The 15,011-nt window shown below is 51.5% G+C and overlaps 2 protein-coding genes across 12 annotated transcripts; one reads left to right on the plus strand and one right to left on the minus strand.

Moving 5' to 3' along the window:
* Positions 1-86: 86 nt before the first annotated feature.
* On the minus strand, positions 87-12,636 carry BSCL2 (BSCL2 lipid droplet biogenesis associated, seipin). 11 transcript variants are annotated; one of them, XM_030331912.2, is made up of 12 exons: positions 12,355-12,636; positions 9,601-9,806; positions 7,866-8,182; positions 6,361-6,442; positions 2,875-3,042; positions 1,703-1,837; positions 1,424-1,521; positions 1,139-1,280; positions 913-979; positions 659-751; positions 478-558; positions 87-340 (listed from the first exon to the last, which is right to left on the minus strand). In XM_030331912.2, exons 2-12 carry the CDS (start codon positions 9,706-9,708, stop codon positions 180-182), a joined length of 1,452 nt encoding a protein of 483 aa, XP_030187772.1. In that variant the 5' UTR covers positions 9,709-9,806; positions 12,355-12,636; the 3' UTR covers positions 87-179. The 11 variants fall into 11 exon arrangements, with proteins under 11 accessions (XP_030187772.1, XP_030187770.1, XP_030187773.1 ...); XM_030331910.1 differs by lacking the exon at positions 12,355-12,636 and adding an exon at positions 12,008-12,341; XM_030331913.1 differs by lacking the exon at positions 12,355-12,636 and adding an exon at positions 11,666-11,998 and having other exon boundaries at positions 659-748.
* GNG3 (G protein subunit gamma 3) lies at positions 10,278-11,350 on the plus strand. Its single transcript, XM_030331930.1, has 3 exons — positions 10,278-10,417; positions 10,837-10,936; positions 11,212-11,350. Exons 2-3 carry the CDS (start codon positions 10,838-10,840, stop codon positions 11,338-11,340), a joined length of 228 nt encoding a protein of 75 aa, XP_030187790.1. The 5' UTR covers positions 10,278-10,417; position 10,837; the 3' UTR covers positions 11,341-11,350.
* Positions 12,637-15,011: the final 2,375 nt, after the last annotated feature.

A 15,011-nucleotide genomic window follows, 5' to 3' on the forward strand; every position in this document is an offset into this window, starting at 1 on the left:
TCCAATTCGGGGTGGCAAGGAGGATGCCTGGGGAACACAGGATTTCCAATGGCCTTGAATCCATTTCGAGGAGTCAGGGAAGCAGCTGGCATGAAAATAGTTTATTGGGGGAAGACACAGGAAAGGGACGGGAGTCAGGTGGGAAAGGGCTGGAATGTGGGGACTCTGCCTTGCTCTCTTCAGGAACTAGAGCAGGTGGGCCGCTGTCGGAGATTGCCCACAGAGGGTTCAGAGCTGCCCAGAGTCTCCGGGGCAGGGGCAGGGGCAGAGGCAGAGGCAGAGGCAGGGGCAGGCAGGTTGGCCTCCGTCAGCAAAGCTGCATCTTCCCAAGAGCCTGAACCTGGGCCAGGGGAGGGAGAAACAAAGTTAAATCGGAAATTAACCAACCAGGGGCCCTTCTCCCCCAACCAATATAATGTCCCCCCTACCCACATGCCACCCCACTCCGCCTGGGCCCCTGTGCCGAGTGCCCCTCACCATCACTGGCCTCTGGCTCCAGCTCCTCCTCTCCCGTCAAGGGCTGCTGATCGGGTTTCTCCTCCTCCAAGAGCTGACCCTCTGCAGCCACAAGGGGAATGCAGAGGTCAGACTGGAAGAGGCTGAAGGGGACACCTGAGGAGGTGTTAGGAAGGAGGAGGGGAGAGCTGCGGCACCATACCTGCCCCTGGGGGGTCTTCAGGGCTCTCACCAACGTCCTCTGTGATGTCTGACAGCTGCGTTGACTCCTCCTGGCCTTGGGGCCCTGTGCCTCCAGAGTGGGGAGAGGGCAGGGGAGGGCTAGGGTGGCTGCACCCAGGCGACGCCTCCTCCAGCCTGTCCTCTGACCCTCAGCCCAGCTGTGGAGGGCCTAAAGCTTCACACTGGATAACACGGGAGTCCCCTCTCACCCAGCTCCCCAACCGTCATGCCCACCTGGAGGGTGGGCAGAGATTCTTCGCTGCACTGCCTTCCGGGAACTGTCTCTTTTCCGGATGTTTACCTGTGGAGGAGAAATTAGTGAGCAGCAAGGGTGTGCTTCCCACGCAGTGATCTGGGCCCTAACGCCCGAGCCCCATGACACGCCCCAGCCCGCCCCTCAGTTAAAGAAGGATCATGAAGTTGGGGGGCGGGGGGGGGGGGAGAGGAGGTCCTTTGTGACCTGCAGAGACAAGCGGTGGCGGGGCCAGATGCCCCCCCACACCCACTGCATGTAGCTGAAGAGCACGATGACACTGAGGAACGTGAAGTTGCTGGCGATGCCGATGAAGGCACAGGTCATCGGGAAGTTGTACAGCAAGTACCTGAGGCAGGAAGTGGGCAGCGGTTACTGGAAAGCACCAGCCTCCCCGCTTCCCAGAAATCATTTCTGGGGAAGTTCAAGGCAGTTTCCCTTCAAGACAGCCCCCAGGGGAGCTGCGGAGGCCCCACTCGAGCGGCTCCTCACCTGAGCCCGGTGAAGTGGGCGTGGATGCGGAGGTAGGCTCCGTACATCTGGACGCGCTTGCTGTGGATCTCGATGATCGCGCCGGTGGTCGGCACATACTGCGGAGGGCGGGGCAGCGAGCGTCAGGCCAGGGTCCTGCTGTTGTCACTCTTCCCAGCCCCATCTGAGCCCCACTTGCAGCGTCTGTGGCCGCCCCTGCTGACCGAGCCCAGAGGCTCCTCAGGTAGAACTCTGAGCTCCTGGGGAGAGCAGTCTCTAGTCTTCCTTCGCCCCCCTTACCGAGTTCTCTCTGTATTCCGGGTACAGCTCCACCTCCAGGAGCTGCTTCTGCTCTGCAAAGCCAAACAGCAGGAGGCTAGAGAAGACCAGTGTGTCAAGCATCTGGAGCAGGTTTGAGCGGTAATGCAACATCACCTGCCGGAGCCAGGGCGAGGAGGGGAGAGGTTGGGGATGGGTACCCCCAGACTGCCACCGCCCTACCAACCCCTCAACCTTCCTCGGGTCCCCTGCTCCCTCATTTTCACTTCCTACCATGCCCCCACCCCCCAAACAAGCCTTGGCCCAATCATTCCAACTGCTTGAGTAACATCCCTCCTCTCCTCAATCCACGTCTCCATTCCAGCGCAACAAAGGTCCCTCTTCTAAGAACTTCATGGGTTAAGCCCAACACTGTCTCTGATCTTTCCCCCACGCAGTTCTTCGATCCAGAATAGACCCTAAGTTCCAGCGCTCCAGCTGAAGCATTTTTCCCCGTGTAGACATTCAGAGATAACGCTTCATCACGTGGCTCTGTTGACAACTCATGTAAGAATGGAGTCTTGGGGCCTGGGTGGCTCAGTCGGTTAAGCAGCCGACTTCAGCTCAGGTCATGATATCACGGTTCGTGAGTTCGAGCCTCGTGTCGGGCTCTGTGCTGACAGCTCAGAGCCTGGAGCCTACTTTGGAGTCTGTGTCTCCCTTTCTCTCTGCCCCTCCCCGCTTGCTGTCTCTCTCTCTCTCAAAACTAAACATAAAAAAAAAAAAAAAAAGAATGGAGTCTAATATTTATTGCACGCCCACCATGTGCTAACAAGCATGGTACATTTCTTTAGCGGACCCTAACTGGTCTCGCTATGGGACCATTACTTTCATACCCAGTTAATAAGACTTTGTAACCAAGGAGTTAAAGAAGTAGTCTCTCAGCTAGTAGGTTTCGGAGACAGAATGCCAGCAGACATCCGCCGGGCTCTAAAGAAGCCCATTTTGTCTCCCCTCTTCAGGCTTTGCCCCAAAGCTGGACGTGCTCATCAGATACCTGGGGTGTCTGTCTGGCTTGGGAAACTGACTCCTCTTCCCGATCCTGATGTGTCTGTGACCTCCAGAGCTAGGATGTTTTCTCCTGGAACCCTACCCAGATATTCTGCCATCCGTTGTCATCGCCACACCCTCCCAGATAGGCCACGGACACTTACGGAGCGTGAAGAAGTGGAGATGATTCGGCCACCTCTGGTGTAGCATGAAATGGTGACTAAGAACATGCCCAAGTCTTGATTCACAGGGGACTCTGGCAGCTCAAGCTCTAAGGTGACGCGGTACGGCTGTCCATACATCAGCACCTGCCCAAGGTAGCCCCCATCTCTCTTCAAAAAAATTTGTTTTTAATTGTACGGTCTCTGTTCCACCTCCCCCCATCCCTCCGGATAGGGCCACAATCTCCCTGGTTAGCAGAGCAGGCCTCTCAGGGCTCTCATCCCAGGAGGGTGCTGCCCCCTTGTGGTGGCCAGGTCCCTCCTACTTCGGAGAGCTTCGGCATCCTATGCTTTGGCTAAACCGCTCTCTGCTCTGTTATGAGAAAGGCTGCGTCACACATTTCTTTTCCAAAAGTGAACCATCCTGTTGCCAACTGGGCCATCTGTGACTCAGGCCTCTGTCCCCATGAGGCCATCCCCCTGGGCCCAGCCCGCCTTCACTTATATTATTAATTAACCAAGCACCAACTCCCGAGCCACCTCTCAGTCTCTGTCACTCCAGATCATCTTTGTGTCACTCTGGGTCCTTACCTGGATTCTTTTGGTGGAACCCTGAGACTCACAGTGGGAAGGCGTCTTCATTGGGATTAACCTCAAAAAGCTAAAGATTTGCCACCAAACATACCCTAGTTTTTCCTGACCATTCCTGTACTCTTCTAACCCTTTATTCAGCTCTCATCTGTAGCATGACCTCAGGGTGCATATACAAGAATCACAGGGACAAGAGTAAAGTTTCTGTATTTAAGGGAACGGATTTTTTTTTTTTTTTTTTTTTTAGAGAGAGAGAGCACGGGGGAGGGGCAGAAAGAGAGACAGAGGATCTGAAGCAGGCTCTGTGCTGACAGCAGACAGCCTGATGTGGGGCTTGAACTCACAAACCGTGAGACCATGACCTGAGCCGAAGTCGCACACTTAACCGACTGAGCCATCCAGGGACCCCCAAAGGGAATGAATTTAAAAAAACCAAAACCCAAACCCAACCCATAGTGAATCACCTCCAAAATCCAGATATGATTGAGGGTGTGTTGAGCACTATCACTAAGGTAAAACGTGGAAAACTACTTCTCAAAGTCCTTTTTTATACAGATTCTGCTTTTCAGAATGAAGTACTATCTGTTGGAAAAAAAAATGGATTCCATGACATTCCTAGCCCCCAGAAGAGGCCCGATGAAGCCAGCTGCTTCACTGAATTCTTTGCAACATTATAGTACATAGTTCTCAGGGTGGGTTGGAGGGAAATAGAGTGACTCCTAGCTTATGGGTAGGAGTTTCTTTTTGGGGTGATTAAAATGCTCTAAAATTGTGCTGGTTGCTTAAAGTCTGCATACACTAGAAACGACAGAACTATAGATTTTAAATGGGTGAATTGTACAGTATGTGAGTTATAGCTCAATAAAGCTGTTTCATATATGTTTTTATTTTTTATTATTTTTTAAAGCTTATTTATTTTTGAGAGAAAGAGACACACAGAGTGTGAATGGGGGAGGGTCAGAGAGAGAGGGAGACATAGAACCCGAAGCAGGCTCCAGGCTCTGAGCTGTCAGCACAGAGCCGGACGTGGGGCCTGAACTCACAAACGGTGAGATCAGACCCGAACTGAAGTCAGACACCTAACCGACTGAGCCACCCAGGAGTCCCATGTAGATGTTTTTAAACTAGTAATTCCGTCTAAATAAACATCATCTCCTCCAATGGGATCGATCCACAGAATTGAATGTCAGAATCTTGAGAATGACTCCACACCTTTCTTCACATCTGTCTGCCTGATGGGCAGATTCCCCTCCTGTTCCTCCTTTCCCACCCAACATTCACCCTTCCTTAAAAGGTCTACTTTGAGCCTCTCCCTCCAATCCTTCACAACTTCTTCTGAAATGCAGAATCTGTATCTTACACTCTGCTACTTTATATAATGAACGAAATGATCAACCCGCTTTAATTACCAGGGACTACCCTGATTGGAGTCCCTGATATTGACATCCCCTCACCCTTCATCTTTCCCTTCCTTCCTCATCCAGCAGCCTCACACACAATTGTTTTAGGCTCTCTGAGCCACCATGCGGATCTCCACAATGGACAGCCACACAACTGTATGCACCATTTCAGGTGCAGATGTTCTGTGGCTTTGTTTCTAATTCCTTCTCAATGTATTCCATTTATTATTATTTTGAGCCACAAAACCACACTGAATCAATGCCTTCACAGACGACTCTGTCATGATCTCCAAACTCCTTTCCCGGCAGGATTAAAATGAGAAATCTCTGCCTTGCAACATCCAACATTCTACCCCACTACTTTGAAATCTTCCATTTGGGACCCACTCACCTGGGACCCAAGGTAAGTGTTCTTGATAGTGTATGGCTACCTGGGGGTTGACTGGAAGGAGGGAAAGGATACGCAATCTCCCAGGTTATTGTATTGTCAAACAAGTCCAGGCTAAACACCAATCCCAGGGGACCCCAGATGCTAATGCTTACACTCCTCCCTTCAGAGTGACCATTTATTTCTATCCTGTGTAAGTCAGTGTCCTCTCAAGAACCACTTTTAAAAGACACTTTCCAGGGGCACCTGGGTGGCTCAGTCAATTAGGCACGCAGTTGATTCTTGATTTTGGCTCAGGTCATGATTTCACGGTTCATGACATTGAGCCCTGGGTTGGGCTCCGTGCTGAGCGTGGAGCCTGCTTGGGATTCATATTCATTCTCTCGCTCTCTCTCTCTCTCTCTGGATTCATATTCTCTCTCTCCTCCTCCTCCCTCCCTCTCTCCCTCTCTTTCTGTCCCTCCCTGGCTTGCTGTCTCAAAATAAATAAACATTAAATAAAGTTCTTAGTAAGTTCGACCACTGATTATTACTAATTATGTTGCTAACGACTCAAAACACTCTGGTCATCAAAAACAATGTTGATGCTCCAAAGGTCCTTTTGAAGTGTTCAGGGATCCTACCCTTTCCAGAGCCTCCACCAGCTTGCCTAATATAAATAGATGCACCCCCATTCTGCATTTCCCAGGGATTCTGGGTTTGTTGAAGTCATACTGGCATGTGGCCCATCTCCTGGCACAGTACCCTTTGTAATGGCAGGTTACACATATTTGTCAACAGTTTCATAATCTTACATACAGGCTTTCAAAACGCTTGGGTGGTTTCCATCCCAGTCCAGTGACATAGCTGATTGGTTGATTCACATTCACTGAGGTCTAAAACACCTCTAATAGCTATAGCTTGTCTGAAATAATCTGAGAGAGCATCGCTAACATCTGCAGCAGGAAAATCCACACGCTTCAGATTTTACTTTTTCTTTAACCTCCTTTTCCTTGCGAGCCTTCCTCTTAGTCTCCATTACTCAATCCCTGCTCACCAGGTCTTTCTCAAGCCCTCCGATTTCAAGTCTTCAGAGCTCTAATGAAACCTCTCTTCAGCTCCCATACTCACCCGATCACGTCCACCCTTAGCCAGCGAGACATTGGCAACAGGGAAGGAGCAGAGTAAGGAGGTGGAGGAATCACAGTCAGTCCTAGATGAGAATGGGGATGATACTCTGCTAAGTTAAGAGGGTCTGCCTTACCTGTCTGTACACTTCCTTGGGCCCCTAGGGCTCCCTCTTGTCCCCCATCCCTTCTTCCAGAACAGGCACCCTTCTCTCTGTCAGAGAGAGATGGAGAAGAAATGCAGCCAGGAGATTCAAGACACCTGAATGATTCTTTCATTCTCTTCCTGCCACTTCAGCTCATCTCCTCTCATTAGAGTGGAAATTCTTAAGCAGGACTCCATGGACACTTCGTTGAATAGTTTCAGACTCAAATGTTTCTAAAGACTCACTTGGAGAGCTTCATAAAAATGCGGATTCCTGGGTCCTAGCCCCAGAGTCTGATTTAGTAGTTCTGGTCTGGGGCCTAGTTTGAGGAAAGTCCTCCCAAGGAATCCACAGATGGTCTTAAAGAGGCTGACACTCCTCTCCAACTTGTAAGCAAAATTATACATGGGTGTGCGTATGTATATATACATATGTATACACACATACATATACACACATGTGTATGCATATATATATATACATATACATATACATACATACATATACATACAGATGTCTGTATAAGCTTTAAGTAAGTTCTACACCCAACATGAGGCTTGAATTCATGACCCTGAGATCAAGGGTCACATGCCCTCCTGACTGAGCCAGACAGATACTCCCTTGCATACATGTTTTTATAGCAGAAAGGGCCATAACTTTCATGAGATCCATGCCTCCTAAAAGTTTAAGCAGCTCTGACTTAGAAACTACAGTTCATGATCAGGGACTCAAGACGGGGGAGGGGGAAAATGACTTTGGACCGTTGATAACAATGTCCTTGTCAGCATCTCTAGATTAGTCCTATGGCCCATGTTAAGAGAAGGGGAGAGAATTTGGTTAAGGCCCGTAAAATCAGAAGGAACTGAAGTCCCAGGCAAGAAGCAGGACTCTGGGACTTTAGGTACCTAGTCACTTTGTGTTTGCATAATCTCTACTGTGCAGGATTATCAGGAGTGGGAGGCAGGCAACTTGTTGCTTTCCTAATACGTTCTTTACTGAAGGCTAGCTTAGTTCTGAGATGACTCGAGGGATGCGGTTGGCTAAGAGGTCTAGAGCGGCCCTGAGAGAGGTCTGATCCAATCCAAACAGAACAGACCCACAGAGTGACAGCCTAAAAGAGGGATTTTTTTTTCCCTACTTTTTAATCAAAGATTTCAGTAACCAGAGGTAGAGCTAGGACCTCAGAGCGCTACCAACCCAGAGCTCCCTCAGCCTTGGGCTGCGGAAGGTAAGAAATCATATAAACACACTGGGCTCCAATGTTCTCCTCTGTAAATGAGGGGGGTGAACTGAATAAGCTCCAAGGGCCCTAACAGCAATTCTCTCAAAGGATGACTCCACTTCAGGAGAAGACCCCTCTCACCTGTAGTAGAAATGCACAGGGCTGAGGTGGCTGACTGTCGGCATGTAGGAATAGTAGAAAGAGCCGTAGAGGAAGACAGACACCCAGAGCAGGAGAAGGATGGTACAGAAGAGCACCCCAAACTGCAGCAGCAGCTTGCGGGCACGACCCGCCAAGACGTGGCCCACCTCCTGGGCCCACAGCAAGGCGGGTACTGGTGGGTCATTGACCATGGCAGGGAGTGCGGAGTGTCTGGCCCCAGGTTCAGGCTTTGAGTTCTTAGCTGCTCGGTCACTTGGACGCCACCCCTGGCCATGGGATGAAGAAGCTGGTGGTTCCTGGAAAAAGACAGAGGGGGGAAAAATGGCTCTTTCCCCAGGGATGGTGGAGACAACAAGGACAAGTTTACTGGACTGGCTTTGAGGAACCAGAGATAGCTGGACACAGCATAGACTTTGTTTCATATGGCTTTTCTCCAAATGGCTACGCTTCCCAACCAATTATCCCTTCCCTTTCTTTCACTGTGCTTTCTTCGCCCCCAGTGCCAGAACAACTTCGCTGAATTTGTCCTCTGGACACCTGATTCTGGGACAGGCTACCTTGACACTCATCCATAGCAATATATAATATACATAAAACGAGCACCTTAAAAGGCTTTTACACACGTGATGACACGTTGTCCACACTGCGAGGTGGCTGCACGGAGAGACTGCGCGACTTGCCTAAGGTCGTACAGCCGCACTGAGAGCCAGCTGCCTAAGTGCCGTCAGAACTGTCTCCCGAGTTTCTCCTCTCCCGAGCGCACAACTGCGCTCGCTCCCGGACAGGGCCGCCCTCCACGCCGGGCCGGGAGTCCTGCGGCCAACGGCCGCTCCCCGCCAGCACCCCTTCCGGCTGGCGGTGGGCGCGGCGCCCGGAGCCCCCACCTAACCGCGCCCCCAGGGAAACCAGCCCGTCCGCCGCCGCAGCTCTGCAGACTCACCAGCTCGCGGGCTACCGGGGCAACGGCGACAAGAGACTTCTGCCTCCCGTGGAAGCCCCGCCCCCTCCCGCCGGCCGCCTTTGCGGCCCCGGGAGGCGGGACCTCACTCAGGGGAGGAGCCCGGCGCAAGGGGCGGGGTCTGCCGGGCGGAGGGTTTCCCACCTCGCGCTCCGCGCAGAGTCTCTCCCTGCTGTCGGTTACCCAAAACCAAAGAGGACAAGCGCCTTCCTTCAGGCCTCAAGATTTGCCCTCACGGCATGCTATGAGTCAGCAGCATCCCCCCTCAGGCCGGCCCTCCGCCCACCTTCACCACCGGCCATTTAAACCCCGCAAAGGGGGAAAGAGGCGTTTATCCAGCTGGCGCTGATTTTTGTCGCCCACAGCTCCTTGCACCTGTAGGCGTCCTAGGCGGAGGGCACTGCCGGCCGGCCCCTATTCACAGCTGTGATAGTATTTCAGCTCCGTGTTTTGTCTCCAGCATTTGGGATCGACCTCCTCTGACCCTAACTAGACTCCCTCAGAGTCCCCACAGCGCACCAATCTAGACTAGATCTTGGCAGACGGTACCTTCTATTTTGTACATGACTCTTCACCCCGAATAACATCCCTCAGAGGGTAAGGTCAGTGTACGTCTTTGCATTCCACACAGCACCAAGCACAGCTCTGCAGGTCTGGGAAGTATTCTATCAAACCAATTCCCCCCACCCAAAACCCACCCAGGAAGCCCATCTGTTTCAATAAACACCCAATGACTCTCCCCACAATTCCCCCTACCTCTTCTTTGTCCGATTCTTTGATCTGGTATCTGCACACCTCTTTCCCCCCAGCTTCTTGTTCTTTAGGCATCTTCCTGACATCCCTTGTCGCCCCTGGATCTTCCATTCGAATCACTTGTGGCTAGAATATGAACTGGTTGGTGATCTAGAAGCTGGTTACCTGTAGCTCATCACATTTTCCTGGGTATAGGGAATGGAGGGTCCCTGGGAAAGACAAGAAGATTCAGGTACTACATGCTATGTCAGAGCGGAGGGAGGAGGGAGGAGGGGAGGGCGACTGCCCAGCTGATGTCAGATTTTCAAATGAGCAGGGTCCCCTGCAGCCAGTACTGACTCCACTGCAGGGGATGTCACAGGTCCAGACCACCCCATTTAAGGGGGGGGGGGGAGAGTCGGCCTGGGCCTCAGCTCCTTCCAGCTCCTTCGTAACCCAGACTCAGAATGCCTGCAATGGGGGAAGGGCAGCTAAGAGAGACCGTTAACAGTGGGGGTGTGCGTAGGGGCTGCAGTCAGCAGCCAGGCTCCCCCATTGGCCGGGCAGTTGGTATGCTCCAGTATCCGAGCAGCTCCTTCTAGCATCCTTCATCCTTCAGGTACCAGCGTCTGGGCAGTGCTTGAGCTTCAGGAACTGGGTCCAGCCCTCGACGGACCTCTGCCCTGACCCTCCCCAGTGGCCTTCTTTGTGTCGGCTGCTTCGGCTGCTGCAGCAGATACTTTCAGCGGCAACTCCCTGCAAGGTGGGGCACCCATCTCAGGCAGGTTTTGTGCACCCCACTGACTACTCCCCAGGGCTGCCACACTGCCTGTGGCTTCAGGTGAGTAGGGAGCATCCTGCTTTTCTCCCGTTGGGGCTCAAGGGGGCAGGTGGGGGTTATGTGCCCTCCTCAACAGGGCGGGGCTCTTTCTGGTTGAGGCTTCCAGAGCTGGGAACACATGGCTGGAAGAGCCAAAAAGCCTTAAATCGTTTGTATGTTTAATGATCTGTGGCCCAGGTCGTGTGGGAATTTGGGGGGGTATCTCATTCCACCTTCTCCATTTCCTTAGCCTGGGAAGACAGGGATGGGAAAGGCCCCTGGAGGATGGAGATACGAGAAACAAAATACTGGGCCACATGACCCCAGCCTTGTAAAGACAGATGAAAAATGAACATGGGAGGGGGGGTGGTCTTCAGATAAGATTAGGCAGCACCCACCCACCTCCATTATGCTCCGAGCTATCCCACTCTTTTCTCCAGAATGAAAGGGGAGACCCCTGTGAACAGCACTATGAGTATTGGGCAAGCCCGCAAGATGGTGGAACAGCTTAAGATTGAAGCCAGCTTGTGCCGGATAAAGGTGGGTGGACCCTGGATCCTATTAGTTGGCCCACTTGTGCTGTAGGTCCCCAAACCTCAGGTTAAGAGATGTTTTCTTTCCTTGACTCCCTGCCATCAGGGGAGGAGTCACCGGTTCTGTAAGGGCAGCCATCCCCTGGCCGCTGTCAGGGATGAGGGAAGAGAATACTGTCTTAAGGAGCCCTAGAGATGGCAAAAGATAACCCATTTGGGGAGGGAGGCTGTAGCCCCTCTCAGGGGATCTGGCTAACCATTCCCCTCCTGGCTGTGTCCCAGGTGTCCAAGGCAGCAGCAGACTTGATGACTTACTGTGATGCCCACGCCTGCGAGGATCCCCTCATCACCCCTGTGCCCACTTCGGAGAACCCCTTCCGGGAGAAGAAGTTCTTCTGTGCCCTCCTCTGAGTCGCCCCGTCCCTCCCCACAAGCTCTTCACCTTTCCTCCTCCTAGGCCCTTCCTTAGGTCAGTAACTGTCGTGAGCCCCTGAGGGTCCCTGCATCCCATCCCTAGCCCTTGTCCAACCCTGTGAGGTTATCTGAAGCACAAGGCTCTCCGTCACCCCATTTCCTCGCCCACTTCGGCCGACCCCAAGTACCCCCTGACTAGGGGAGCCCCCTTAGCTCCGTCCCCAGAAGGGCCGTCCGACTGCCAGCGTCCTGCCGGCTTCTCTCTGTGACCCGCTCAGACAATGGAGAGAGGGATGGGCCGGGTGCTTGCTCTCAGTCTCACCTGGAGCTATCAGAAGGGTAAAGCCATTTGAAGAATAAAGTCATCCAGAGTCTCAGAGGACAGCTCCTGTGTTAGCGTTCTTGGGGAGAGGATCATCAATCTGTAGATCTGGGACTGTGTACGGCAGGTGAAAGGCTTGCCATACCCAAGGAATAGGGTTAGTCAAATCAGTTTAGACACTGTCTAGGATCGGGGACCGCCTGGATTGGGGGGATGGCGGGCGCAAGAGAGCGTCTCGAGTGGAAGAATTTAGTTACAACAGACACTCAGGGGGCCACGGAAAGCATTCACACCCCCGCGCGCGCGCGAAAGCACTGAACGCAAGTGAAAATGAAAACAGACCGAACAGGGCGGCTCTTAGGAAGGGATCTTGAGGGCAGTCGCAGACAGCAGGAACTCAGTAACGGAGGGGAGGAGCTCGGCCCCAGTTCCTGCGAAGGGGCAGGTTTTGCTTCTAAGATGGCCGCGCCCACAGTGGGCCCCTTTCCAAGATGGCCACCGCCATGGGATCCGCGCCAATATGGCGGCCCCACGTCACTGGGTTTCACCGTACAGGGCTTCCGAGCTATCCCCATACTTAAAATGGCGGCCCCAGGCATCTAGAGTTCTCAATATGGTCCCTTCTGTGTTCATCTGGTCTCAAAATGGCTGCCCCTGCCCTCGTCAACTCGATGCACATTCCTACCCACCCCGGAGTCTTGAAGTCGACGTCTCCCCAATCCAGGTGAAGGCACACGGGTGACTATAAGCAAAGATCGTGGGACAAGGGGACCCCGGCAAGCACAGCGTAGCAGGCGCTGGGAGCGTGGATCTTGCGAGGGAATCTCGTTTCTACTGCTTGCCAAGCAGAGGATGTCTTTGGAGTGTAAACAGAAGTGTGAGGTCAATGCCCGGCGCCGTTCCTCTCAGGCGCCCTTCCTTGGTTGCCTCCTGGTGTCCCTAGGAGCTGGATAAGCCCGAAACTGTTTCAGTTTGGGCTTCCTGGTAGAGCTATGTTCCCCTTTCCCTCTCAGACCCATTCGGTCACATCCGCTAGAAACAACGTCCCCGCCCCTCGTGTGCCTACCAGCCTTCGTAGTGGTCCCAGCATGCTGTCTGGCCAGATGCCAAAACTAAGGCTTAAGGTCTCACGAGCGCCTCCCAGATTCAAACTTGGCGGAGGTTTAGAAGCCCAGAATGCTCTTCTAGAAAAAAGCCTTTTCCTTCCAAGGGCGAACATATGGAGGTGGGACCAGGGCCAAGGCAGGTAAGGTAACAGTCCGAGGGTGTCTGCTTCTTATGCACTATCAACATCCCCCAAATTCAGGAATACATCCTAACCGTAGGAAGCCTAGGTCATGTTTCTTGCTGGAATATACTTTGCGGGGGTGGGGTGGGGAGTGCCGAAGGGAGGAGCCACCCTGAAGTAACAGAAGGGTGACCTGTTTTAGGGATAGCCATCACCCCCAGCTTCCCCACACCCCCACTTCCTTCACGCAGTAAGACAGTAAGCGTACAGGAATGCAGAGTGGAAACCAAGGGAATAAAGGGCATTCTACCAGGAACCGAACTTAGTCTCCTACGGATGTATCCACAGGTCCAGGGGCACCCGATGAACTTGGGGCACCTTCAGAAACAGCAGCTTTCCAGCTGCTGCTGAATTTCTGAGCCCTAACAGGCCCTGGAGGTAATCTAATTCATTACCTCATCCTACAGTGGGGACCCTACCCTCATTCTGTTCAGGAGTCCGCTTTAGTTTCTTCTTGGGTGTTTCATGAAAACTCCTGAAAGGATCAAGTCTATTTTAATCCCTGCATCCTGAAAGTGTCTGGCACATAGCTGGCACTCAAATATTTAATGAATAATTGTACTATATACGCTTAAGTAGCAAGCAATGCAGAGCAGTCACTAAGAAGAACCTTGCTCTTTTTCTACTGCATCAAAGTGTTGGGCAAACTCCAGAAGAGTAAGTGAAAATTTCCACATAAGTTCAGACTTGGTTAAAAGCCAAAAGTGCTCGATAAAGGTAGTCTTGATAGGAGTTGTGTGTGTGTTGTTTTAAGCCTCTGCTTAATTTTTCTGCACAACTTTCATACTCCTCAGATTGGGGGTGATGGCTGTAGCCCTAGCTGGGGAAAAGGGGGGTTTAAGAGGTTACCAGAGACCAGACGTTAACTATAATTAACCACTAAAACTTACTAATTAGCTCTAACACTGAAATCAAGGATAGCCTTTATATATACACAGCTGTAGGTCCCTGGGGTCTGAACATCTGTCTCGTACAGAGGGAGGAGACAGAGCAGGACCTGTATCTGTTACAGCACAACCATTTCCAAACTGGGGTTGTGAGCCTGTAGGCATCTCAGCCTTAATGAGTCCTTGAACATGTATCAGAATTACAATTAGGATCAGTTAGTGCTAGTAATGCAGTGGTGCTTTTGTTAATTCAAGTGACATTCTTACTCCCCAAAGTAAGCCCTATCTGACATCTTCCAAGGTATAGGAAGGCTTTTCCTCCTAAGTGGCAACTAATCATTAATAAACTTACTTGGCTCCCAAATGGAACTGGCTTTACCTTGAACCTTAAGCATTTGAGTGGTTTTAGTACAGGCCAAATGGATCATGATTTATCATGTATTTTCTTCTACTCCAGTGGCCCAGGCGCTCAGAAGCAGGCACTAAGGAGGCTAACAATCATCAAGTGAATAGTAGAATCAGAAGGGAGTAAGAGCCACGCAAGAGGAAAGCCAGCCTTGGTTGGACCCCGTACGACTTGAGGAAGCAGCACCAGAAATCGGTCAATCCATCCCCCCCATGACACACTCCACCCCAGTCAGTGCAGCCACAGGAGATAGGGTGAATTCAATCCAAATGGTTATTTATTCTAAAACTGGAAGCTACGGTGCCTACATTTTTGCCAGGATGTAATGAGAACAGGGGAGGAAAAAGTTACAGATGTAAACAATGACACAGTTACATTTTTTTTTTTTTTAAACGGTAAAACCCTTTTTTACTGGCCACTTCCAAGAATGCTTTACAGGTTGTGCAAAAACATTTACAGGCTCCATGTGGTGTTTGTTTTTCTCACAAGCATTTCCATCTACAACAACTACAAAAGACGTCTGATAAAACACTAAACAAGTCTTCTAAGGAAAACAAGGCTAGGGATCCCTCTTGGTAAATCCACATTTTCCCCGTAACATTTTTTTTTTCTTTTTTTTTTTTTTTCACAATAAAAAGACAGAAACAAAACCCAGACATCTACAGTTGCTGCAAGGGATCTCTTGGGCTAAACCAACAAGGATGTGGCAGTTTCACTCTCCATCCATCAGAAAAACAGCGTTTTTGTTTTTTTTTTAAAGATGAC

Source organism: Lynx canadensis, chromosome D1, assembly GCF_007474595.2.
Source record: "Lynx canadensis isolate LIC74 chromosome D1, mLynCan4.pri.v2, whole genome shotgun sequence".
NCBI classification, from domain to species: Eukaryota; Metazoa; Chordata; class Mammalia; order Carnivora; family Felidae; genus Lynx; species Lynx canadensis.